This window comes from Thalassophryne amazonica, chromosome 8 (assembly GCF_902500255.1).
Source record: "Thalassophryne amazonica chromosome 8, fThaAma1.1, whole genome shotgun sequence".
Taxonomy (NCBI): domain Eukaryota; kingdom Metazoa; phylum Chordata; class Actinopteri; order Batrachoidiformes; family Batrachoididae; genus Thalassophryne; species Thalassophryne amazonica.
In genome coordinates this window covers 76,878,330-76,904,966 of record NC_047110.1, presented here as the reverse complement: position 1 = coordinate 76,904,966, position 26,637 = coordinate 76,878,330, and the positions used below count along the sequence as shown (strand labels likewise).

Genomic DNA, 26,637 nt, shown 5'->3' with positions numbered 1-26,637 from the left:
CTACGCACAGGTAATAGAGAAGAATTTTAGTCATGTCATTGTATATTTCATGTCACTTTAGTTAAGGTGTAGTATGTTGCATTGCATTGTGTGTATGTTGTCATCATTAATTTTCATAGAGCAATTTGTGACATTCATGATACTCAAGTGAATGATGATAAAAGGTGATAACATGTCATATCACTGCAATGCTCTGGCAATGCCGTACACAGCATGTACATTTTAATTGACAAAACGCATACCAAAACTCGCATGCAGTGCACGCTGGCCCGTTCGGATTGTAATTAAAGAGCCAGCCACTACTATGTAGTAATTAAAGTGTGATGCTTGCTACCGTGTGAACTGCTAAAATAAGGGCTCCAGTGAGCTGGTTGTGATCTACTATATACAGTGAGGAAAATAAGTATTTGAACACCCTGCTGTTTCGCAAGTTCTCCCACTTAGAAATCATGGAGGGGTCTGAAATTTTCATCTTAGGTGCACGTCCACTGTGAGAGACATAATCTAAAAAAGAAAATCCGGAAATCACAATTTATGATTTTTTTAATACTTTATTTGTATGTTACTGCTGCAAATAAGTATTTGAACACCTACCAAACAGCAAGAATTCTGGCTCACACAGACCTGTTATTTTTTCTGTAAGAAGCCCTCTTATTCTGCACTCTTTGCCTGTATTAATTGCACCTGTTTGAATTTGTTACCTGTATAAAATGACATCAGTTCACTCACTCAACACTCCAACCTGTCCACCATAGCCAAGACCATAGAGCTGTCTAAGGACACCAGGGACAAAACTGTAGACCTGCACAAGGCTGGGATGGACTACAGGACAACAGGCAAGCAGCTTGGTAGAAGACAACAACTGTTATGATTATTTTTTAGAAAGTGGAAGAAACACAAGATGACTGTCAATCTCCCTCGGTCTGGGATTCCATGCAAGATCTCACTTTGTGGGGTAAGGATGATTCTGAGAAAGCTCAGAACTACACTGGAGGACCTCTTCAATGACCTGAAGAGAGCTGGGACCACAGTCACAAAGATTATATTAGTAACACATGATGCTGTCATGGTTTAAAATCCTGCAGGGCAGCAAGGTCCCCCTGCTCAAGCCAGCACATGTCCAGGCCCATTTGAAGTTCACCAGTGACCATCTGGATGATCCAGAGGAGGCATGGGAGAAGGTCATGTGGTCAGATGAGACCAGAATAGAGCTTTTTGGAATCAACTCCACTTACCATGTTTAGAGGATGAGAACAACCCCAAGAAAACCATCCAACCGTGAAGCATGGGGGTGGAAACATCATACTCTGGGGGTGCTCTTCTGCAAAGAGGACAGGACGACTGCACCGTATTGAAGGGAGGATAGATGGGGTCATGTATTGCGAGATTTTTGGCAAACAACCGCCTTCCCTCAGTAAGAGCATTGAAGATGGGTCATGGCTGAGTCTTCCAGCATGACAATGACCCCAAACACACAGCCAGGGCAACTAAGGAGGGGCTCTGTAAGAAGCATTTCAAGGTCCTGGAGTGGCCTGGCCAGTCTCCAGACCTGAACTCAATACAAAATATTTGGAGGAAGCTGAAACTCCAAACCTGAAAGATTTGGAGAAGATTTGTATGGAGGAGTGGACCAAAATCCCTGCTTCAGTGTGTGCAAGCCTGGTGAAAAACTACAGGAAATGTTTGACCTCTGTAATTGCAAACAAAGGCTACTGTACCAAATATTAACATTGATTTTCACAGGTGTTCAAATACTTATTTGCAGCAGTAACATACAAATAAATTATTTAAAAAAATCATACATTATGATTTCCGGAATTTTTTTTAGATTATGTCTCTCACAGTGGACATGCACCTAAGATGAAAATTTCAGACCCCTCCATGATTTCTAAGTGGGAGAACTTGCAAAATTGCAGGGTGTCCAAATACTTATTTTCCTCACTGTAAGGCTGACCGTGTGTGTGTGTGTGTGTGTGTGTGTGTGTGTGTGTGTGTGTGTGTGTGTGTGTGTGTGTGTGTGTGTGTGTGTGTGTGTGTGTGTGTGTGTGTGTGTGTTCGTGCACACTTTCAACCTAAAGGCCCCAATGGCCCAACCCCCCCCCCCCCCCCGGTGCCCCCAGTCACCATACCAACTTTGGTGTTGACTGCTTAATTACTGTGGCTGTGCATAGCCAATACGCACACGCAGTCAGCGTCATATATTAGATTTTAAGAGGTTAAAAAGTCACATTCTGTTCCTATTTTTATGGTATGATCTTGCGGACATTAGCGTGGTGACATCACTTCATGGTGTCACTAGCTGTGAACTTCACTTCCTTTTTGGCTAAATATAACACCTTTCTCATTTATTATGTAAAAGCTAGCGAGAAATTAAACACTTCTAAAACTGAAAACACTGTTTTTGTAACCTGATAACACCTGTGGAAGGATTTACAAGACATTTTGCGAACATCAGTTTGCATGCTAACTTCCGCTAACTCAAAGCATAACTTCCGCTCTTGTCAAAAAGCGCACACAATCCTGCAGACGCCGTTTAAAACATAAATGTTTATGATGATGATTGAATTATTGATATAGGGGCTTTATTGAACATGCACAAATTGTACATAAGACAATAGGAGCTTAATAATGAATTAAACAACTGCAAATTATAAAGAAGACAATACTCATATGGCTGAGGGTATTTTTAGCATTGCGTTATAGTTTTATCTCTGTATGTATTTGGGGAACTGGACTTGAAAAAAAATGACTGGTTTAGGTTTGACCACGGGGGGCAATGAGCGCATTTACCAAAATCTTTTGGATGATCGTGAATGATGCATCTTGTTGTCACACAGCACCTTTGAATTGTGGCTTTACAAAAACAGGTTGAGTTTCTTTTGTGGCTATTTAGAATTAACACACCTCAGCAGTTACATGGACAGAGACAAAGTAAATAGCAAAAAAATTCTAAGTAGGGCTTTGCATCGTTTAAGGTGTAGTTGAATACACAAATTAAAAGGTGTTGAAAGAACTGCAAATTATGATACTGTTCATAGCAAATTTTAGCAATTGCACACACACACATCAGCAGTCACAGCTTGATGGATGATGGAGAGGAGCAGAGAAGGCTTTTCATACAAGAAAACAAACAATAAAAGATCAAGTCTGGGCTTGAGTCTCCCATGTGCATCTCCGCTATGAAGCTGTATATGTGGTGATGCAATAGACAAAAGTTACACAATGTACACTTTCTATAATCACAGCGACAGAAGTACATAGGTTCTGCAGAGCTGTTCTAGGTGTCTTGGTTGTCTCCTTGCACAATCACCCAGTTTTCAGAATGATTAATGCAAATAAAGTCCAAGACATATTCGGCGACTTGGAAATGATCATGTATCCATCTGCTGATATGTCTAAGGGCCCCTTCACACATAGTTCGAATTTGGTTGATTTGCACAGAAAGTGCGCATGAAGCAGGAATCATATGCAAATCGTGTAAAAATCGCACCTGCCTCTAACGCCCCGTACACCTGTTGCTACAACTACTTGTGTACACCACCAGCTGAAAGACAGAATGTGCGCTGTGCAAGCCCTTCGAACCCTCTCACGGCAGGTGTCGGCCAAATTCCAGGTGACACGCATGAACATCTAACACCGCTCGCTTGGCACTTAGAAAATGTGTGGCCATTCGTACTATCATCACGAAAACAGTCAGCAGACAATCACTGTCGAGCTGCCATTGAAATTTGTCTAAGTGCCCCACGACTGTGAAATTACTAAGTGTACATGTGGTGTGCCAGAGTGTCCGCTCCCCCCACAACACGTGTGTGTGTTTCACGTGCTCCCCCCCCAACACATCTGTGCGTGTGGTTCGCTCCCCGCAGGCGAGGCTCTCATCTGATCACAGAGTGACATCTTGGTCTGTGCGCTGACAGGACAGGGGGTGTGGCTGGCTGTCCAATGCTGTTGAGACATCTCAGTTCTGGACATCACAGCTGCAGCACACGTCCTGTGTTTTGATGGACACGTGCATGTGTGTGCTTGTGTGGAAATACATAAAAACATATATCACTTTTGCGATGGGAGGAGAAATGGGCCATCTGTCTGTTTGGACAGGCAGCAGGCGATCTGAATGTCACGTCTGACAGGACACGTGTGTCGGGCCATGAGAGCTGTGAGGACCAGGACAAGCCAACAGTATGACAAATACACCACTTTCAGTCACGTATCAGCACAAATACTCCATACCAAACAATATTTGGTCAGTTATCACAGCACTTTTTTTTTTTTTAGAACATACATTTATCTGTTTGCTTCATGCTCCTGTTATAAGACAGTGATTGTAGCGCAGTGGTAAATTTTCTGTCTGATAATCAGACCATGTGGGTTCGAATCCTGTGGCATTTTTTTCTTTTATTTAACCAGGGGTATTTAACGGCCCCTCATGACTGTATGTCAGTGACCATGGGTCATCTATAGAGGAACAGATGGATCATATTTGCATTGCCGGTTTGATAAATGCGGTGTTTTTATATGGTGTGTGGGTTTATTTCATTTTAAATATGTCCATCTCCTTCCTCATATCAGACAGGTTCCCGCAACTTTCACAGGACAGCGATCATGAAAAGCTGCTGTGTTCCCGTGTGCACGAACCATTGCACTGGCATCGTGCACGCCTGTCCGTCAGCGAGATGTTTCATGGTTCAATCATACAAGCTGTTTCGCTGTGAGTCGCCCTGAGTTGTACTTTATTTGCACTATGTGTGAAGAAAACTTGCTGGAAAAGTGGTCATTTGTAATAACAATAATCCTTATTCTTAGACTTCCCAATTACTTATGCCTTCCAAAAATGGGGGCTCCATATATACAAATGGCTGTAATTCCTAATTAGTTAATTTGATATTATTGTGAATTGTTGAATTAAAGCTGAAAGTCTATACAAGGACATTTCGACTGTTTGATTTTGTCTCCATCGTGGCGGTCGCTGTCTCGGGACCTCAGGACCTGACTGTAAATTAATAGTTGTCCTAATGCTGTGCTTGCTGTGCACCATGTGACAGCTTGAACACATTTATTTTTATTATTTCCTGCATTTATATTTTGAATTTTAATGAAAAATAGGTATGAACACGAGGCTGTATGAATAAAAATAATAGATTCAGTTTATTCTATTCTTTCTATTCAAGAGAGACAGCATGAAGCAGTGGTGCAGTTTTGAAATGCCCATCTGTTTAAAGGATTTCCCAGCATGCCTGAGCCTCAGGCAGGAGCAAACATTCAGACATACTTTCATCAATGGTGTTTTTGCATTTCTGCTCTTGTTCAGCCCTTTCCATTGCTCCCATCTCTCATCTTTTTGATTTCTTTTAGCATTTCATGTTCTTATTCGTTATTCTCTTTCCCCTCACTCAGCCTCTCAGGCTTTATTGCTCCCATGATACATTTTTGGGTGAATCTGAGAAAAACATTTGTTTATTTTGTTGTTTGCATAAATGTGCAACTTAATTGTGTTGTGTCTATACGCTGAGTCCGACTCCCAGAGTTTAAATGCCTGTTGGCACAGATGCATTGTGCTTCCCGTCTTCTTTATAAGGTCGGTCCTTTGTTGTGTAACAGTCCATGTCTCCTGTGTCGCTCAGATGTTAGAAGGACAGGGCATGGACATGCTTCATGTCACAGCAAGAATTGGTTTCCACCCTTTGATGCACATTCAATCTATTCAAAGCTTTTACCTTTGTGGTCACAAAAGTCTTATTGATTGATATGATATATCATTGCTTTCATATTTCTTCCCAGCTGAATGTTTTCTGTCTTTGAAGAGCGATTGCAGTCACATGGCATAAAATCAGGAGAGTATGGTGGATGATCAACCAGGTGGAAGCCGCAGTCTCACACAGCAGCTATTGTAACCACCAGCTTGTGAGCTGGGGTGTTGTCCGGATATAAGGACTCCTTTCAACACCTTTGGTGGGCCTTTGGTCTTGATGCCTTCTTGTAGCTGCTTACATACACTAAAAAAGTACTCTCTGTTCATGGTTTGCTCCCTAGAAAGGTAGTCTATGAAGAGAATACCCTTTGCATTTGTCTCCAAGAGGTGGTTCCAGCACATATTCCAAGTTAGTTTGATTAAATTTAGTGGCTCTGTTCCAAAATCTCCCAAGTTTTGATTTTACATAACAAGTCTGCTGCCAGAAGACGTGCAACCCACTGAGCCCAAATTAGGAAATGTTTGGCATGAGGAATCTTTTCAACTCTTTCATGGGAAATTCTAACAGCATTAGCTGTTTGATTGATGGACAGTCACCTATCATCCATCAGAGATGATCATTTTTCATCAGTAGTGGCTGTTGCAGGCCGTCCAAACTTTGGGTCATTTTCAAGGTCCTTTCTACTTCTTTTAACTTCAGCTTGTCCACATTTGCACTATTAAGAGTGCTGCATTGTCATCACCTAACACAGCACAGCTGTGGGTTTCTTCATCTTCATTCAGCTCCTGTAATACTTTTCTTGCTCTTAACATCTACAAAACATCAAATGTAGTCATATTTGGGGTGGAAAAAACTGTGATTTGTTTGCAAAACTTTAAAATAAATATATGCTATGTTTGGAAGATTTGATTTGACATTACAAATCAAAATCTAAACTATTCCAGTGACTGTGATGAAGCACGTCCACTCACCTTGCATCACTATCCTTTCACTCACATCTGCACTATGTTCTCCTTTATCTCTCTTTTTTCCAACCACATTCTTTTTCCTCTTCATACGTCCACATTTTAACTATTCTGAAGGTCAACAGAGGCACAACAGTGAAAACAAACTGCTGATATACATATTTATTCTTGGATTGTGAAAGCAAACAGTCAAAATTGAATCACAGCTGCACAATCTGAGCTCTTAATTAGGTTTTTTTTGTTTAAAGATGGAGATTTTAGTATTGAGTATATTGTTGAGTGTATGATTAGTGTTTTTCTCTGAGTCAGACGGGTTTAGGGTGTCTGTCCCTGCTCGCCTCTTGGTCTGGGAGACTTTGTACAGGGTGAAGATGAGTCATCTAATGCAGAGGAATCACAATTAGGCTTTATGTCAAGAGATGCAAAAATACAGTTGCTCAGCGCGTGCCTCAGTGCTTATACACAACATAAATACACAACGTGTTTGATTTAGATGAGATTTTTGCTCATTCACATGCTGACACACATCGAACTCACAACCCAGTATAAAACACTGCAAATATAAACTCATATGAATGCATAAAAGCACACATGCAAACTCTCTCTGCGTTTCAGAGGCAGGAAACAGAGACAAGGCAGAGCCCTCAGCTCAGCCGAGGAAGAAAAAAGACTTCCAATGGTGGTTTCCATGGAAACTGTCTCCCTTTCTCTTCAGGGGGAGGGCAAGCAATGCTGGCTGACTAGTGGATGAGTTAGGCCGACATTTAAGGTGGCTCAGGGACAGGGAGGGAGGGAATTTAAGGTGGTTTGAAGTCTGAATCCATTTGATGTTCCTGGCTGGAGGATAAGATGGGTCAGTCCAGGTAACGGAAGTCATGTGGACAAACAGTAAATGACAGCAAAGATCACCGCTGTGTGCGCCCGTGTCACCTTTAATCGCACACTCAGCGTGTTCACTAACAAGAATACACAACGCCACATTCACACATGAATTATTGATGTCTAGATCACAGATCCGTTCCTAATTACATTACAGTGTGACGGGATGACACCACGCTATTAGGAGCATGGCAAACAAATAACTGCAAAAAAGTAAGCATGGAAATCTGTGTGTGTGTGTGTGTGTGTGTGTGTGTGTGTGTGTGTGTGTGTGTGTGTGTGTGTGTGTGTGTGTGTGTGCGCACGTGCAGTGGGGAATGTTAGAAGGAAGTGGGCATGTGTAGTGTTAGTTGTGTTGTGTTGTTGGTGGTCGTGTAGTGTTAGTTGTGTAGTTTTGTTGGTGGTCATGTAGTGTTAGCTGTGTTGTGTTGTTGGTGGTCATGTAGTGTTAGCTGTGTTGTTGGTGGTCGTGTAGTGTTAGCTGTGTAGTGTTAGTTGTGTTGTGTTGCTGGTGGTCATGTAGTGTTGTGTAGTTTTGTTGGTGGTCATGTAGTGTTAGCTGTGTTGTGTTGTTGGTGGTCGTGTAGTGTTAGTTGTGTTGTGTTGTTGGTGGTCGTGTAGTGTTGTGTTGTGTTGTTGGTGGCCATGTAGTGTTAGTTGTGTTGTGTTGTTGGTGGCCGTGTAGTGTTAACTGTGTAGTGTTGTTGGTGGCCGTGTCTGTTAGTTGTGTAGATTTGTTGGTGGCCGTATAGTGTTAGTTGTGTAGTTTTGTTGGTGGCCGTGTAGTGTTAGTTGTGTTGTGTTGTTGGTGGCCGTGTAGTGTTAGCTGTGTAGTGTTGTTGGTGGCCATGTCTGTTAGTTGTGTAGTTTTGTTGGTGGTCGGGTAGTGTTAGTTGTGTAGTTTTGTTGGTGGCCGGGTAGTGTTAGATGTGTTGTGGTGTTGGTGGACGTATAGTGTTAGTTCTGTTGTTGGTGACTGTGTAGTGTTAGTTGTGTTGTGTTGTTGGTGGTCGTGTAGTGTTAGCTGTGTAGTGTTGTTGGTGGCCATGTCTGTTAGTTGTGTAGTTTTGTTGGTGGTTGGGTAGTGTTAGTTATGTAGTTTTGTTGGTGGCTGTGTAGTGTCAGTTGTATAGTGTTGTTGGTTGCCGTGTAGTGTTGGTTGTGTTGTGTTGTTGGTGGTTGTATAGTGTTAGTTGTGTAGTGTTGTTGGTGGTCGTGTAGTGTTAGTGACCTGCAGAGATTACTTATTGATCTCTGCTCTCCTGCTGTAAGATAATTTGGGATGGTTAGATGTCACACATTTTGTTGACTTAGGCAGGGATTTATATGACCAAACACCAGAGGTGGGACGAAGTCACTGTCAAGTCACTTTCAAGTCATGAATCAGCAAGTCCCAAGTCAAGTCTCAAGTCATAATGACGACCAATTGTTTGCAAGCTGACTTGAGACTTGACTTGGGACTTGCTGATTCATGACTTGAGAGTGACTTGATGGTGACTTCATCCCACCTCTGCCAAACACCTCTGTCAAGTGACCCGTTTGTCTCTGTAAACTCTCTGCAGGTGTCTCTGGTGATGACGATAGCGCTGGAGGAAAACAAAGGCCTGAGACTTTAGGATGCTGGTACTTCCTGTCTCACTGTGTAGATGTGAGACTTTAAGCAGTGATATAAGGTGCCAACTAGATATTTTTGGTAGTAGGCTGCTGAAGAAGATCCTTGGATAAGGTTACTTAAGGAGAGTAAAACATGTAAGAACCACTTGCATCATGAGGCAAGGTCAGCTACAATATTTTGTCCATGTGATGTGTTTCTTTGGGCATGATCTAGTGCACAGGTGTGTCAGTGTTGAGGATCCCAGTAACTGGAAAAGGCCAGGGGGACACCCACGTTTCACCTGGATATTAAAGGATTATTAACGGAGTGCGAGGTCCGTATGGGAAAATATCAGACCGAGGTGTAAGTACAGACCGAACGTTAGCAAAGTCCATGCGAAAAACACATAGATATCCCCGTACAGACCGAGTGAGGTGTTTGCGTCACTTCCATTAGAACTCGCTACCAGATGGGCCAGTCGTTAGGTGGTATGCTTTCAACCTGTGTGTTTTTTCTGATGCTGTTCAGATATTTATGTATATTTATGAGTACATTCATCTCTGACTTTGTTTTTCTAATCATGTTTTTAGCTTTCTGGTTTGTAACGAATGGGATACTCGTTTGGGACTGATTGTCATGGTAACCGGTCGGATATGGGAAAATATCGGACCGGAAATCAGCCAATCAGAGCACGCGTAGCGTTGGAGCCATATAATAAAGGTCATTACTTTTGAGGAGCAGGGATGGACCACTTTTCTATCTGGATTGCTGACATTCATGTGGCTGCTAGGAATGTCAAAATCTCACGATACAATAATACCTTGGTAACATATCCATGGCATGATATTTATTGCAATGTTTTTAAAAAATGACAAATGAAGACTTGGAAAAAAGTTCTGTTAATTCAACAATTAACAATAGGATCTTCCAGTGTTTTGAGTTTTCATAACAAGAAAAATAAACACATTTGGCCTGGCTGATTTCTTTTTCTTTTTTTTTTGTGGCTTTCCTAAATGTTTTTGGGGTGATGACTTGCCAAGTGTCTCATTACTTATGCTCCCTGACATGTAGACAACTGCAGCCTGGCATTGTTTTACATATAGTTTTTGTTTGTCACCTGTTCTTTTTTGTCATTTCACAGCATGGAACCAAAATGCTTCCACACATCTGATATAAAATACACTGGAGCATCCTCAATTTAAAAATCTTCTCTCTCTCTCTCTCTCTCTCTCTCCCTCATCACATTCACTGTAGTGCTCAATCTGTTAAGGGTTAGGGTGATGATGGGGGTGCAAGGAATGATGGTCTCTGTAGTTCTCACTTCTCTCTCCTCAAAACTTCCATTTTTCCCTCGAAGACGTAGGGTTAGGGTTTGATCAGCCCAGTCTCATGTTTGCTTTTTTTTTTTTTTCGTGCTTCAGTCACGAAATGAGTCAAATTTTCGTGACTGGGTTTTTTTTTTTAACTCACTGTTACTAACCCTACTCCTACCCCCAACCCTAACCTTAGCCCGCTTCACTTTTAATTTCGTGCAGCCATCACGGAATAAATTAGAATGGATTCGTGCTGCCGTGATGAAAATGAGGCGCTTTTCGTCACAATATCACGAACCAATAGATTAATGTATATTTTGTGCGGCTGAATCACGACTTGTCGTGAGACTGGGTTGCGTTTGATACAGTCAGGGGTCAACAATGGAATGAAGACAATGTTGCTCTTGCGATATCATGAAATTGACTAAACCATTGCATCTCTAGTGGCTGCTAAAGTTTCCACTTTTGAAATCACATTTTAACAGTGGATCTGAAAAGCTACAAAAGTTTGATCCTTGCCACGGCCCCTCCACAGGGCACCCTAGAGCTACACCACTCTCCAGCCTCGTGATTTCAAACTGAGTGAATATTTTTACAGTGATTGGAGTGCAAATCCTGCTACCAATCCCTGCTGAGAGTTGAATCTGATATGAATATTTTGGTGAGAGGAACCTCGCACAGACATGGAGAGATAATTGAAACTGCACACACAAAGGAAGAGTGTGTTAGTGGAACTGAAACCACAGCCTTCTTGTCTCAGGTGAGGCTGCCCCAGAAATTAATTTACAAGTACAGTTACCTGAAAATCTTGTTAATTTGAACTCTAAATCTCTCTAACTGAAGTGCTATCTCCTGAATCAAATTTACAGTCAAAACTAAAACATACAAATGTTATTTAACTGCCACATTGTCTTCGCTTGAGTAATTAAATTCACAACCAACATTAATTCAATAGCAAGCATGTTAGATGGATTAAGAAAAGTTCATTAGTTACTTTTTTAGTTGCTTTGTACAGTTATTTTATGCAGTTACTTCATTAGCAGTTTTATGCAATTAATTTATTAGAAGCTGCAGACAACTTGCAATTAATAAGTAATGTACCTAATACGGTAACTAGTAATCTAACTTGGTTACTCTTAAGATTGAGTACTTTGCTCAATCTTGAAAATAACCAAGTTAAATTAGGAGTTACTTTATTAGTTACAATCAGCAGCTACCGACAAGTTGTCCACAGCTGCTGATGAAGTAACTGTATAAAGTAACTGTAAAATATAACTGTATGAAGCAACTAATAAATTAACTTTTCAAAGCTACATTGGCAACACTGCTTATGAAGCACAATCACGAAGTTTTAAGTTCTTCAAATAAAATGAAAAATTTCAATTTTTCCCAAACTAACAGGGAACCCCATCCCCAACACAGAGAGTGCATCCTTTATCCTGGTTTGATATTTGACTGAGGTTTGTCACCATTTTTGACAAAAAAAAATAAAATAAAATGTGCGCATGCTGTGTGGAGAAAAAAAAACAAATATGGTCTGACTTCTCATTTGTACCCTCTGTTTGACAACATCTGCACGATAATCCGATATGAGATGTTCTTTTTCCCACTCCGGCATATTATCTTCTGTACTATTGATGTAGTAGAATATTAGTATGATTACATCATGTTAATATTGCACTCTTCTTGTCTCGACTCTGGATGACCTTTCCCCTTTCCGCTCAGTGCACAGTACTCCTTTAGTCTAAATGTCATGTGACATGTGACCCCTTCACTTGTACTTTTTCTCCGTGCTGCTGCAGACAAATCGCTCACAGGAGGATTTGTTCCCAAATGTAGATGTTGGCAGTTAAATCAAATTTTCAGCCTTGTTGCTGACTTGACCTGCAGGTAAACCACACACCTTAACATTAATCAGAACCATCCCGGAGGATGTTAACCGGGCGGGTAAAAGTGTTTTACTGCAAATTTAAAGTTTTTTGCTAATGTGTTGTTTTGATTCATTTCCATGTAGTGATTTGTTTTTCCTGTGGTGTTTCCTGCTTGATCTAAAAATACATTTTGTCATGGTAATATTGCTCATTAATGACAATTCATGGTTATGATTTATGTTGACAAAATTAACATTGCAGCTCCACGTGCGTAATCATATTTCTGAACCTTCCAGCAGCTGCTCATTTATTCTCCTTTATGTCACTTTCCTCTCACACCGTCAAGTGTCAGCTTTGTGTGTGTGTGTGTGTGTGTGTGTGTGTGTGTGTGTGTGTGTGTGTGTGTGTGTGTGTGTGTGTGTGTGTGTGTGTGTGTGTGTGTGTGTGTGTGTGTGTGTGTGTGTGTTGTCGTTTTAATGTTGAGGTCATTCCAAATCCCCTGTCGAGCTGTCATTAGTGTATTTATCATTGTTTTAATTCTGTGTGACTCCAGTGTTCAAACACTTCATCAGATTTACTTTGTTTCCCCCGAGGAAAACGCCCACCTCCAGACGTGGTTATGAATTTAATGAATCAGACTGACATAAGATGAATTAATTTGAGGGAGGAAGATCAACCTTTTGAGAATGCCAGCTGATGAATTCTCATCACAGTCGCTATTTTTATGTGAGTGGGAGGGGAACAGGGGCGTGTTCTGGCTCCTGCACGGTCTGACGTTTGCATGGTTTGGGGTGATTGGTAGGGTTGTGAAGACCAGAGGTTTAGGTTTACTGACCTTGACTTCGCAGACGATGCTGTGATCTTTGTGGAATGAATGGCTACCCTGATTGTAGCACTTGAGATACTGAGTAAGTAATCTGAGTGTCTGGGTTTGTCCTGGATCAAGACTGAGATCAGCCATCAGAAGTGTATCATTATGCAGCAAAAGGGTCAAACTTGTGGGCACCTTCACTTATCTTGGGAGTGTCATCCATATCACTGGCTCTTTGGCTTTTAAAGTCAAGAGATGTCAGGGAAGGGCTTGTGGCAGGGGTATTCAACTCGTTCAAGAAAGGGCCGAGAGGGTCCTTTGCATCACCCACTCCACCAGGTGATTTCATGTTTTTCCTAATTTCCTGATGAACAAACACCACTTTGAGCAGATGGAATCAGTTAATCAGTGAAATCACCTGGTGGAGAGGGTGGTTACAAAGGAAACCTGCACCCTCTCGGCCCTTTCTGGAATGATTTGAATACCCCTGGCTTATGGAGTCATGGGGCTCCTGGACAGAGGTGCTTGAAGTATGAAGGTCCAAATCTTTAGGGTCCTAGTGTTTCCTGTCTTACTGTATGGTCGTCAGACTTGGACTGGAGTGGATGTATTTGATCCTTAGGTACCACTGGAATGTCTTCATGTCTCCCCAAACTGTTATTTGGGGAGAGTCACATGAGGAGTATCACTTGCATTGTGAGGGAGCATTAAGTACGATATTTTGACCATGTGGCACATTTCTCTGGGTACAATCCACCACACAGGTCCCTCAGTGTTGAGGACCCCAGAGGTTGAAGAAGGTTTTGGGGATGATCACACATTTATCTGGCTGTATCATGCAGATTCTTAACTTCAAGAGGTGCAGGATGGACCGGTTGTCTGTCTGGGCGGTTGCCTTCTAGGGTTGAAAGCGGTTCTGTACTGTGGTGGATGTGGTGACCAGCCCCACTAGGATTGTGGGTTTGTTTTGTTTGTTTTTTTGGTTATTTTTTTGGAGTTATGTGAGGTCAGTCCCCTTGCTGTGTTTTATATGCCTTTGTGAAGCATCTGTGGGTGAATGTAAAGTTAGAAGAAGTGAAGTAGAGGAATTGGGCTTTAAAATGCAAGAGTTTTTGCAGTGCCTTGACCTAGTTCCTGTTCTGACAGTGAGAACAGCGATAAATCAGCAAAGGGATGAATAAAATGAGGAGGAAGGGAACAGAAAAATGAAAAGGGAGAGGAGGAGACAATTAGAACAACAGCCGTTGAACCTATCCACAGTGAAAATGAGCGGGTGGGCGGGAGAGGGGAAAAAAGACTAAAGTAGTATGGTGAGGATCCTTGAATGATCTGTGTACACAAAAAAGACAATGAAATCAAGAAAAGGTAGACCTTGGATGAGATGCGTCAGACTATTTCAGTGCCCCCCCCCCCCCATCCTGTTTTGTGTTGACGTCTCAGCTGTGATTCGTGTCTCCCAAGAAGCCACTCCTGTGGATCGAAGTGTTGTCTGTCTGTTAAAGGAGCACTTTGGGAGCATCTGGCACTGAGCCCCAAGATTCATGTTGATGTTCCGTCAGTGGTTCAGCTTAATGTCCATGTTCTTTCTTCTCCTCACAGTGAAAACTGACTATTTCTCATCTGTTGTCTTTCTCTTAGAGCTGCCTTATGGCTGGGAGAAGATCGATGACCCCATCTACGGTAGCTACTATGTGGAGTAAGTCTCCCTGTTGACTTGCGTTACTCAGCTGTTCTGCAGTAAAGGAGTCAAAGCATTTTCATGGCTTACAATGTCTCGTTTTGAATGAGGAACACCTTAATTCACTGTTCACCTGAAATCATATCCTTCGGGATAAATAAATTTGATCTTATTCTTATTCTTAGTTGCTGACAAAACAGTCACCAGTAAACTAAATGTGCCAATTTGAACCACTTGGATACTTTTTCACAATGTCACGTTTGGTTATGTTAAGATGCCATAGTCCATAATATCAACACTGGCTACTCACTTTAAATATTACCAATTGTACCCAAAACACTGACTACATTTACATGCAGCCAATAACCCTTTCATAACCAGAATATTAGCAATAACCTGGTTGCGCACGGCCATGTAAACACCCGCAAAAACCCGAATATGACCGCTGGGTTACTCCTTTTCTAACCCGACTATCATGTCATATAAACGCGCATCGGGATATCCCCATAGAAAGGAACATTTTGTGTTCTGCGCATGTCCTATCCGCCAGGAATCTTGGTCTTTTGAGTACAGCAACTACTTGTATGCGGCGCGTGCAGCCCACCGGACACCACAGAAGCAGAGGTAAACAAGTCTGGCGAAATCCAGACGCGGCAGCACAGCACCACACTTTTGGAGCGAGGAGGAAACCGAATACTTCATTAGTATCGTGAAAGACATTAATATAATGTCTTTTATTGATGGTAGAAAGGGGAAGAAGAAACAGAAATGACGCATATTTGCGTCATGATGTTCTCCATGCGTCATTGTTTAGATGGGAATATTCCAGATGATAGCAGTGACCATGTATACAGGAGTAACTCTGTTTGCTTAAGCATGTAAACGGGTTATTCCTAATGATTCAGAAACCGGAATATTGACCTTAACCCGAATATTAACGGCATGTAAACGTAGTCATTGTAGTTGTGTCCAGGGGGAGACAATTTGGACACGTACTGTACCATCTGTTCCTCAACAAGTCATTAAGATATGGCCTTTTCTCTGGAAAATCGTTTATATCATATACATATATTTTGGAATAAGGCTGTAACAAAACAAAATGTGTAAAAAGTGAAACACTGTGAATACTTTCTGGATGCACTGTAAATGCTGTTATTCTGCTGAAATATTGAATTCAGCATTACGTATTCTCAAATAGGAATAGCAGGATACCATTTTTTCATGTCCAGTATGATATGGATACTGTAATCTTCAATGTCTGCAGATACTGATACCAACCTGAGAGTTTAGCCCGGTCTTAAAGCAACTAAGATTAATAAATACATTTGCAGTGTTGGAATGGTTACTTTTGAAAAGTAATAGGTTTCAACTTATGAGTTACTCTGTTAAAAATGCAATAGGTAATGTAACTATATTAATTATATCATAGTAATAACATTACTTTTGAATACTTTTTGATAACTTTACTAACAGATATTTTAAACTGAAAAACAAGGCAGTGAAAGTTAAAAAAAAAACAAAAACAATGACCAGTCAGTCACATTTGTCTTAGTGGCTTTTGGTGACCCATTATTCTGAAATACAGTATGCCATTCCTGCACAGCGAAGATATTCAGTAACATAGGCCGAAGGAATATTTTACATAATATAATTTTTCCAACATTAATCCCTTTGTAATCACCAATATTTTAACTCATAAATTGTAATTCAGTTACATATTTTTTTCTCAGTAATTGTAATGGATTATAATTACATTTATTTTGTAATTTAAGTCTGTAATGCCATTACATGTAAGTAGTTACTCCCCAGCACTGTATATTTGCCTGTATGTACTTTGGTAGCCTAGCTGTGTCACAAAACATAACTCAAACGGTGAAATAAATATTCCTCTAAAGGAAAACATACATAGCCCACAAAATGATGCAGATGTGTAATAGAAGACTCGGATAGGATTTTATGACTTTTTTTTCTGATAACCAATCCAGTAATTTTGGCCAATATAGAACTGATATAATCTAAAATATCTGTTCGCACACCCCTATTCTCAGACTATAAGAATGCTTTCATTCTTTCTTCTTTATTTGTAATGGTGCTTTGTTGTTTTGTTTTTTTTTTGTTTTTTTTCAGTCACATCAATCGAAGAACTCAGTTTGAAAATCCAGTCCTGGAAGCTAAGAGGCGCTTGGAGCAGCAGCAGCAGATGCAGAGCCAAGGACTCTCTGCTCTGCCGCTCCCAACTATATACAGAGGTACATGTGGAGGACTTAACACAACGTACTGTTCACATACCAGGCAGCTGAATGCAAATGTAAAGTACAGAGTTTTGTTTTCCAGTTCAGATAGAGTGCTGAGATCTTTGGGTTCCTGTGTGAATAAGACACATTTGAGAATCAACTGTGAAATAGTCTCTGTATTATGATTTTGTGTGTCTTTGCAATCAATATCAGAAGTTGTCCTCTGCTAGAATGTTCACTTTGGGTTTGGAATATTTGATGGGGTACTTCATCCGAATACAAACTGTATAATTTGAAATGGTACAAAATTTCTTTACAGGTGTTTCAAAATGTCCAGTGAATGTTTCAGAATCTCTGGTAGGTCACATGGGTTTGCTGGAAACATGATTGCAACCATAAATGTTGATTTAATATGTTTCCGCGAACATCAGCAAGGTTTAGACACAACCGCAAAAATCCTATTGGCCGAATCCTCCACCTGGCACAAAGGGTTGCACAACAGTTATGGTTTTTACACCTGCGCCCTTTTAATACCAAACACGTGTTTGTGGGTGCCATGCAGGACCCAAGGTGGTTCTGTGGGGTGGTGGATGCAGCCAAGGGTGGTACCAGTACATTTTCCAGACGTGACCTAATACTTGTGCTTAAGCATGTGTACATGAGTGTGTTTGATAAAAATGAGTTGTGGTCAGACAGACTGCAGATGGAATGCAATCAGAAGGACACAGAAAGAGGTTGTGCCATAGACCACTAAAAACTGATCCAAACCAATGCACGGTTTATTTCTCATATTTAAAGGGTACAATAATAAGAAAGCTTCACATGGAAAGACCACAGTGTATATACTCTTAGCACAGGGACATGAAATAGTGCATCATAGCACCATATCTTGAGGTGCTGTTCTTCCTCACAGTGGTTGGCCAAGGCTAGACCCATATTGAGATCAGGTGGACCAACTTTATGGGGTTCAGTTTTCAAAAGGGGTCCAAACTTAATAATGGTTCAAAACAAAAATGTAGACTTCTGATAATACATTTTCAATATGGGCAATAACCCTTGCTTTGATACACATTACAAACACTAATCACACACTTCAACCTCAACAGAACAAGAAAAATCCAATCCCTCCAATTATAGAGATAGTATGAACAGTTTTTAACTTACCTTAAAAAGTCATGCAGGTCTCTGTGTAGACCTGTGGACAGTGGACTTCCATTCACTCAGGAATTTTCATTCGAGGTAACGCCTAAAGGCTAAAACACCTCTTCATACATAGCAGTGGATGTTAGTGGTATTATTCCAGCTGCCACAGGAGTCACTATAATGTCCAATGCTATGTCTCTTCTGACTATGGGTTCCACATGTGCTGGTCAGATTCCTTGCCAGTAAACCTCACTTCTAACTGGTCCCTGTTTATAGCAATATGCAAGCATTTGGCACATTTGAGCCTTAAAGGCAGTGGCAGGTGCCACTCTGATTACTTGATTTTTGTAGTATGTCCAAAATACGCCCATGAATAGGAAACATAATCCTGCTCCTTTACTCTTGTTTGCATTGAGATGAAGCATTGTGGCAATAGCAGTGTTTCAGTGGGCATGTCCCAAAAGTATTTGCATCATTATCAAGATAGAACAGATCATATATTCATGCAAGCTACATTGTTTGATTACAGGTAGTGATTACTGCACTAATTACTGCACTGCAGTGCAGTAATCGGTTTTTTGAAACATCGCCAATATCATATTACTTTCTCTTCAGAGAAACCGTTATTTACGAGGGACCCAACCCAGCTGAAGGGCACCTTCCTGTCAACAGCCCTGCAGAAGAGCAATATGGGATTTGGCTTCACCATTATAGGAGGTGACGAGCCTGACGAATTCCTGCAAGTAAAGAGCGTGATCCCAGACGGTCCCGCTGCTCAAGACGGAAAGATGGACACGGGTAATTATGTGTACTTAATTTCTATTGCAGGCTGAGAAATGAAAAGTGGGTGAAATAAACTACATATAAGCTGTCACTGCTGATATTGTAATAGTGTGATAAGAAAAAAGTTGAAGTACAGCCTCATTATTCAGTTTGAATAATGAGGCTGTACCTTCATTTTCTGCCACTGTGGGTCAAGTGCAAAGACCTTGTGCTTGTAGTCTTTTAATTTCAGCAGGATTCTTTCTTTTGTCATTTTCACTAGTTATTTTTAACATTTCTGATTGTGAAGTCTCCAGTGGAGTCCAGCAGATCTGAATGTCAGTACCTGGTGCATTTGGTTAACATCAAACCCGAGTCACCAGGTCAAAGCATTAAAAGTATTCACTTGTTTAGTGTTTTGTTCTTTGGGGATTTTTTTAGCTACCGATCACTCTCATATACTTTTAAATCACAGTCAGTCCTATTTGGTTATTTCACTCGTACAAACCTCCACACTGGATTTTCATGTACTCAATGCCCCAACAGTTTTCTGGCAATGGAACAGAAATGGTCATTTGCTTTATATGGGACATTGCATGACCTACATAGTAATAAAAAAAGTTATGCGTAGACTGAGAATTACCTTTGATGCCAAATTATTTACAAAATCTAAGGTTCTGTAGGCGTGAATTGAATCCTTAGTTATGAGGGGAAGTGCTCTGGTGTTGACCAGAATCAGCAAGACTCCTCTACTACTTGATTCTCTCAGTAATCATTGAGGCATTTCAGCAGATTTTGGATTTTGCACAGTCCCCAAGTATCTGTTTGCTAAAACTGAATGTGTGTCCTGAAAAAGACCATAAATAGCTGTTTTTGGCCTTTGATTGCAATGCAATGATACCTTACTGTATTTCAGCAAAGTTCTGTTCTCACTTTCATGAGTGTGCATCCCAGAAGGTCATAGTTTGAAACCTTGTCCATCTGTAGGAAAACCTTGAGAGGTACAACAGGATATTCACTCATTGTGCTGTGGACTTGTTTTAACAGTGGTGGGATTTTAAACATGTTGGATTTTTTTCTCTCTCTTTCTGTTGTGAACTTTGACATGACATGTTTTGGTAATACCTTTGCATTTCACGCAGCCCGTGTCGTTATAGGTGCTGCAACATCACAGGGATGTTTTCTGAAAATGCCGAGGTTGTGTTAAAGTTATACTTTCAGTTTCCTGTGGTTGTTTTTTGCACAGGGTTTTTTTGTTTGCTTAATTTTTGCTTATTTTTGTTGTTGTTGTTTTTGCATATGTCACATGGTACAACTCCAGTGTAGTAGATCATCAAACATGCTGGATTAAATTTATGGGCGATTATGATCTTTCACACACAAGTTTGTCATGGTTATAGACGCTGTCCTTCCAGGGTGCATAGAGATCAAGACTATTGGAATTGTGCTGCTGTACAAGACTTCCAGAAGTGCACAAAGTCCAAAATATTTCAGAAAAATTACACAGATTCTCTCCAAATTTGCACCACAGATACATATTGGGCCATGGAAGACTCCATTAAATTTTGGATGTGATCCAGATCAGGATATGGATTCTGGCTCAGGATTTCACTTTATAGGCTTTGATGGGTTACGTCAAAACTACTTCACAGATTCTCACCAAATTTTCACCACAGATATATATATTTGGGCATGTTCACCTCCACTGAAGTTTGGAGGTGATCCGTATCCGGATCGGCAGACATCAGAAATCCCCAATTGCTGTTGATTAAAAATCTGCTTTTTGTGGTGGGGGGGGGGGCAGTGCCTGGTTGTTGCCTGGGGAAAAAAAATGTTGATTTTCATTTTGCATTTTAAATTTGAATTCTGTCATTTTAAGCCTAAATACAGCAGCAGCTGCAGATGAAAAGCTCGCCTACAGATTGACTTGTTGATATCACCGTTTCATCTGCTCTCTGTTGTTTTGGACATTATCTCTCCGCTGTTATTGGAGTCACATGCTCGCATCTCAAACTGGCTCAGACAAGAATTAAATAAACACCCACAGCTTTTCTTTAGTTTGTAGCAGATTGTTTTTCCACTCATGCCAGTTTGTCTTTGGCTTTTCATTATTTGTAAATTGTGTTTTTGATGCTCACATGTTGGTTGATTTTTGTATCTTAATTTCAGTTGTTCCCTTCATCAGCCTTCTGTTCACTTTGGTTGATTCGTCGTGTTATTTTTTCTGTAGTTCTTGCTTTATTTTTGAAGTTAAACCAACTTCTTTTCCAGTAATAATCTTGTAGGAGTCATGCATTTGGACTTGAATCAGAATTCCTGACAGTTGGAGCCAACATGGAACTTTCCAAAGCTTCAATCCAAACCTTTAATCTCAGCTCAACAACATTACAGCTGTATCAAAATCATTGGAAAGATCCCACACATGCTGTCTTCAAAAACCAAATTATGACGTTTCCACAAATAGTTTGTTTGTATCTATTTATTTGTCTTTTAATGTTTTTATTGTGATTGTGATTTTGCACATCACTGCTCTTCTAAGAAAACATTAAAGCTTATTTTATTTATTTATTTTTTACATTTTGCTCTGTGTGCTAGATTGATTGACAAATCCCTAAGCCTATGGTGATCAGGTCTGCTGGTTTATGGTTTGCCATAATTCCCCTTTGATTTTTTTTTTTTTTTTTTTTTTTGAGTAGCTGAATAAGTTGGTGGATCTGTTAGAATCCACACAGAGTTGAGTTGATGCTGTGCACTTAGCCTTGTGGATCCGAGAAGAGCATATGGACAATAAGGTGCAATACTTCATAGAAAAATATTCTTCTGCTTTCCACATCATTTCAGATAATCTGATGAAGGTTTCCAATGTGTCACATTTGTTCATAGTTCTTGAAATTCTTCTGAGCTGTAAATGAAATTGTCCCACGTAATGGGAGTAAAATTGAAGTGAGGATCATGTTGCAAATTGAAGTCACACCACTAGAAATTGCAACATCTCATTACTTCAATTTAAACCAGCCCTTTTGTAACGTATTTATGTCTTGTAGATTGCAGCTTCAAATGAAATTATGTCACCTGTCTTTGTGTATAAAAAACTTTGTCCTGAGACATCCAGAACCACAGTAGACAGACAGGTGCAAGATCAGATTTACATTGTGTGCATCTGCACCATTTGTGGACAACACGATGGATCTACGTGCTCATTCACTGTTACAGTGACTGTATTGCTGTTTTTTGTAGCAGTGTGTTAAAGTGCAAAACTATACACAAAGTGCCAATACCCAATAACAATCCCCCTGTTGTGTGGACCGCTGAAGAGGAGGTACTGCTGGCCTACCACCACCAGATGGCGCCTGCTTGAAGTGCGGGCTTCAAGCACGAGTGGGCGTCGGAGCAACGGAGAGCGTCATCATCATCTGCACCAGCTGTCACTCATCTTCCACATCACCATAAAAGCCGGACTACAACTCCACCTCCCCGCCGAGAAATCAGCAACCAAGAGGTAACCGTCTCTATTGAGATTTCTCTGCTAAACTGAACTCTTCTTTGCAGCCATTTGCCCTGTGGTGTCCTTATCGGAGCTGGAGTAAGGGTGTGACCGCGACGACTTCGCATCACACTCCATATCAGATAAGTGGTTACACAGGAGCTGCACGAGTGTGTGATTGGAGGTGGAGGTGCTCCCTCCTTAAAGAACATTATCTGTGAGTGGACTACTGAGTGTGCGGACTCACACTCACCTGGATTTTCTCTGTTCTCTGCCAGCAGTACCAGGGTCGACAGCCGAAGGCAGAGGCCACCTGGGGACTCGGGACTTGGCGGCTCCGGTGTTCTTCAGGCCCGTTGGTGGTGGAAGCTGTGTGGAAATCAGCTCTTCTCTCGCCAGAGGTCTTCTATCTTCGAGCCTGCCCACACGTCACATGGTGTATAATTGGCAATCCATATTTCTGTCTGTATTCCGTTGTGTGTTTCCACAACATTAAATTGTTACTCGTTGGCTTATCCATTGTACGTTCCTTAGCGCCCCCTGTTGTGGGTCCGTGTCACGACACCTTCCCAACAGGATTTCTCGGCCAATCGTCATGGATCCTGAGGGGCGTCAACCAGAGCTTGAACGGCCAATGGAAGAGCAAGAGGCGCAGGCGTCAGCGGGAGGTGTGTTGAGTGATCTGCAGCATATTCTAACCGCTTTCACGGCTCGGTTGGATTTGGTGACCGAGCAGAATGTACTCCTTAATCGGAGGATGTAGGCTCTCACCGCCAGGGTGGAAGCGCGCGATCAGGGCGCTGCTGCAGTCCCTCCTCTTGCTGGTCCTGGGCCCGACACAGACATTCCACTGGTCGTTCAACGACCCCCCCCACCGTCCCCTGAAGCATACATAAGCCCTCCGGAACCGTACGGAGGTTGTGTCGAAACGTGCGCAGACTCCCTCATGCAGTGTTCGCTCGTTTTTGCACAGTGTCCAATCATGTACGCATCAGACGCTAGCCGGGTGGCTTATGTGATCAATTTGCTTCGAGGAGAGGCACGCGCCTGGGCTACGGCGCTCTGGGAGCAGAACTCACGGCTCCTAACGTCTCCTAACACAAGCAGGGCCAAGGTGAAAGCAAACATCAGACAAAGGAGGCTGGCCCAAGGGGAGTGTTTTTTCTGTGGCTCTTGTGAGCACATGCAAAAGACTGCCCCAACGGTCAAACTACAACACCCGTCCTTAGAAACTGGGCTAAGGGTGGGCCATAACACACACGCGGGGAAGCCCCGCAAATCTGCATGAATCCCAGTAACGATCCTGAGTGGGGATTTAACCCTTCACGCCCCAGCACTGGTAGACACGGGGTTGGAAGGGAATCTGCTGGAAAGCAGATGGGCAAGGGAAGTAGGGCTCCCTCTGGTGGCTCTGCCGTCACCATTGCAGGTGCGGGCACTAGATGGCACCCTACTTCCACTAATCACACATCAGACACAGCCCGTGACCTTGGTTGTGTCTGGGAATCACAGGGAGGAGATCGTGTTTCACGTAACACCTTCTACTTCCCGAGTGATTTTGGGGTTCCCATGGATGGTGAAGCACAATCCCCGGATTGATTGGCCATCTGGGGTTGTGACGCAATGGAGCGAAACCTGCCACCGGGAGTGTTTAGGATCCTTGGTTCCACCCGGCATGACGGCTAATGAGGAGGTCAAAGTTCCCCCCAATCTGTCGGCGGTGCCAAAGGAGTACCACGATCTTGCTGACGTCTTCAGCAAAGATCTGGCACTCACTCTTCCCCCGCACCGACCGTACGATTGTGCCATCGATTTGATCCCGGGCGCTGAGTACCCATCCAGCAGGCTGTACAACCTCTCACGTCCGGAACGCGAATCAATGGAGACCTACATCTGGGACTCCTTAGCTGCCGGGCTGATCCGGAACTCCACCTCCCCGATGGGTGCGGGTTTCTTTTTCGTGGGCAAAAAAGACGGCGGACTCCGTCCATGCATTGATTACAGAGGGCTGAACGAGATTACGGTTCGCAACCGATACCCATTACCTCTGTTGGATTCGGTGTTCACGCCCCTGCATGGAGCCAAAATATTCACCAAACTCGATCTTAGGAATGCGTACCACCTAGTTCGGATCCGGAAGGGAGACGAATGGAAGACGGCATTTAACACCCCGTTAGGTCACTTCGAGTATCTGGTCATGCCGTTCGGTCTCACGAACGCCCCCGCGACGTTCCAAGCTTTGGTAAATGACGTCTTGCGGGACTTCCTGCATCGGTTTGTCTTCGTATATCTGGATGATATACTCATCTTTTCTCCGGACCCTGAGACTCATGTCCAGCATGTACGTCAGGTCCTACAGCGGTTGTTAGAGAACCGGTTGTTTGTGAAGGGCGAGAAGTGCGAGTTCCACCGTACGTCTTTGTCCTTCTTGGGGTGCATCATCTCCTCCAACTCCGTCGCCCCTGATCCGGCCAAGGTTGCGGCGGTGAGAGATTGGCCGCAACCAACAAGCCGAAGGAAGCTGCAACAGTTCCTCGGCTTTGCGAATTTCTACCGGAGGTTCATTAAGGGGTACAGTCAGGTAGTTAGCCCCCTGACTGCCCTGACCTCCACTAAAGTCCCCTTCACCTGGTCGGATCGGTGCGAAGCCGCGTTCAGGGACTTGAAACGCCAGTTCTCGTCTGCGCCAGTTCTGGTGCAGCCTGATCCTAATCGCCAGTTCATAGTGGAGGTGGACGCCTCTGACTCAGGGATAGGAGCCGTGCTGTCCCAGAGCCTGGAGGCCAACAAGGTTCTCCATCCTTGTGCCTATTTTTCCCGCAGGTTGACCCCAGCCGAGCGCAACTATGACGTGGGCAATCGGGAACTCCTCGCGGTGAAGGAGGCTCTTGAAAAGTGGAGACACCTGTTGGAGGGAGCGACGTTGCCCTTCACGGTTTTCACGGACCATCGGAACCTGGAGTACATCCGGACCGCAAAGCGGCTGAACCTCAGGCAAGCCTGCTGGTCTCTGTTCTTTGGGCACTTTGACTTCCAGATCACATACCACCCCGGGACTAAGAACCAACGATCGGATGCGCTGTCCCGGGTGCACGAAGAGGAAGCCAAGGCTGAGCTGTCGGATCCAACCGAGACCATCATCCCCGAGTCCACTGTCGTGGCCACCCTCACCTGGGATGTGGAGAAGACCGTCCGAAAGGCCCTGGCAAGAAACCCGGACCCGGGGACCGGCCCTAAGAACAGATTGTACGTCCCACCAGAAGCCAGAGCTGCCGTCTTGGACTTCTGTCACGGATCCAAGCTCTCCTGTCATCCCGGAGTGCGTAGGACCGTGGCAGTTGTCCAGCAGCGCTTCTGGTGGGCGTCCCTGGAAGCCGACGTCCGGGACTACGTCCAGGCCTGTACCACCTGTGCCAGGGGCAAGGCAGACCATAGGAGGACCACGGGCCTCCTCCAGCCCCTGCCGGTGCCTCATCGCCCCTGGTCCCACATCGGCCTGGACTTCATCACAGGCCTCCCGCCGTCCCAGGGCAACACCACCATCCTCACAATAGTGGACCGGTTCTCCAAGGCAGCCCACTTCGTGGCCCTCCCGAAGCTCCCAACGGCCCAGGAGACGGCAGACCTCCTGGTCCACCACATCGTGCGTCTGCATGGGATACCATCAAACATCGTATTGGATCGTGGTCTCCAGTTCTCCTCGCAGGTCTGGAGGAGTTTTTGTAAGGAGCTGGGGGCCACCGTGAGTCTCTCGTCCCGGTACCACCCCCAGACAAACGGCCAGGCAGAACGGGCTAACCAGGAGCTGGAGCAGGCCCTTCGCTGCATAACCTCCGCGCACCCGGCGGCCTGGAGTAACCATCTGGCCTGGATCGAGTATGCCCATAACAGCCAGGTCTCGTCTGCTACCGGCCTCTCCCCGTTTGAGGCGTGTTTGGGGTACCAGCCTCCATTGTTCCCGCTTGTGGAGGGAGAGGTCGGAGTGCCCTCGGTCCAGGCCCACCTCAGGAGGTGCCGCCGGGTGTGGCCAGTTCTGGGAACATACCCAGTTTGTCATAGAGGTGTTAATATATGCACCTGCTTGGTGCATATATTCAAATCTATACATTGCACAACTGTTACTATTTTCTGGTGACATGCCCTTCACTGTGGCTCTGATTTAATTTGAAGGTATGGTTTCTTCTTTCTGTCTGTCAGTCATACTTTTACGTAG

At 43.2% G+C, this 26,637-nt stretch overlaps 1 protein-coding gene across 1 annotated transcript in view; it reads left to right on the top strand.

The window, feature by feature from the left end:
* The window catches only part of LOC117515936 (membrane-associated guanylate kinase, WW and PDZ domain-containing protein 2-like), a 284,466-nt gene that overhangs the window by 211,314 nt on the left and 46,515 nt on the right, over positions 1-26,637 (top strand). Inside the window, 3 exon segments of the mRNA XM_034176729.1 lie at positions 14,762-14,819; positions 16,929-17,050; positions 18,794-18,976. Of these exon segments, the coding sequence (XP_034032620.1) occupies positions 14,762-14,819; positions 16,929-17,050; positions 18,794-18,976 (363 nt within the window).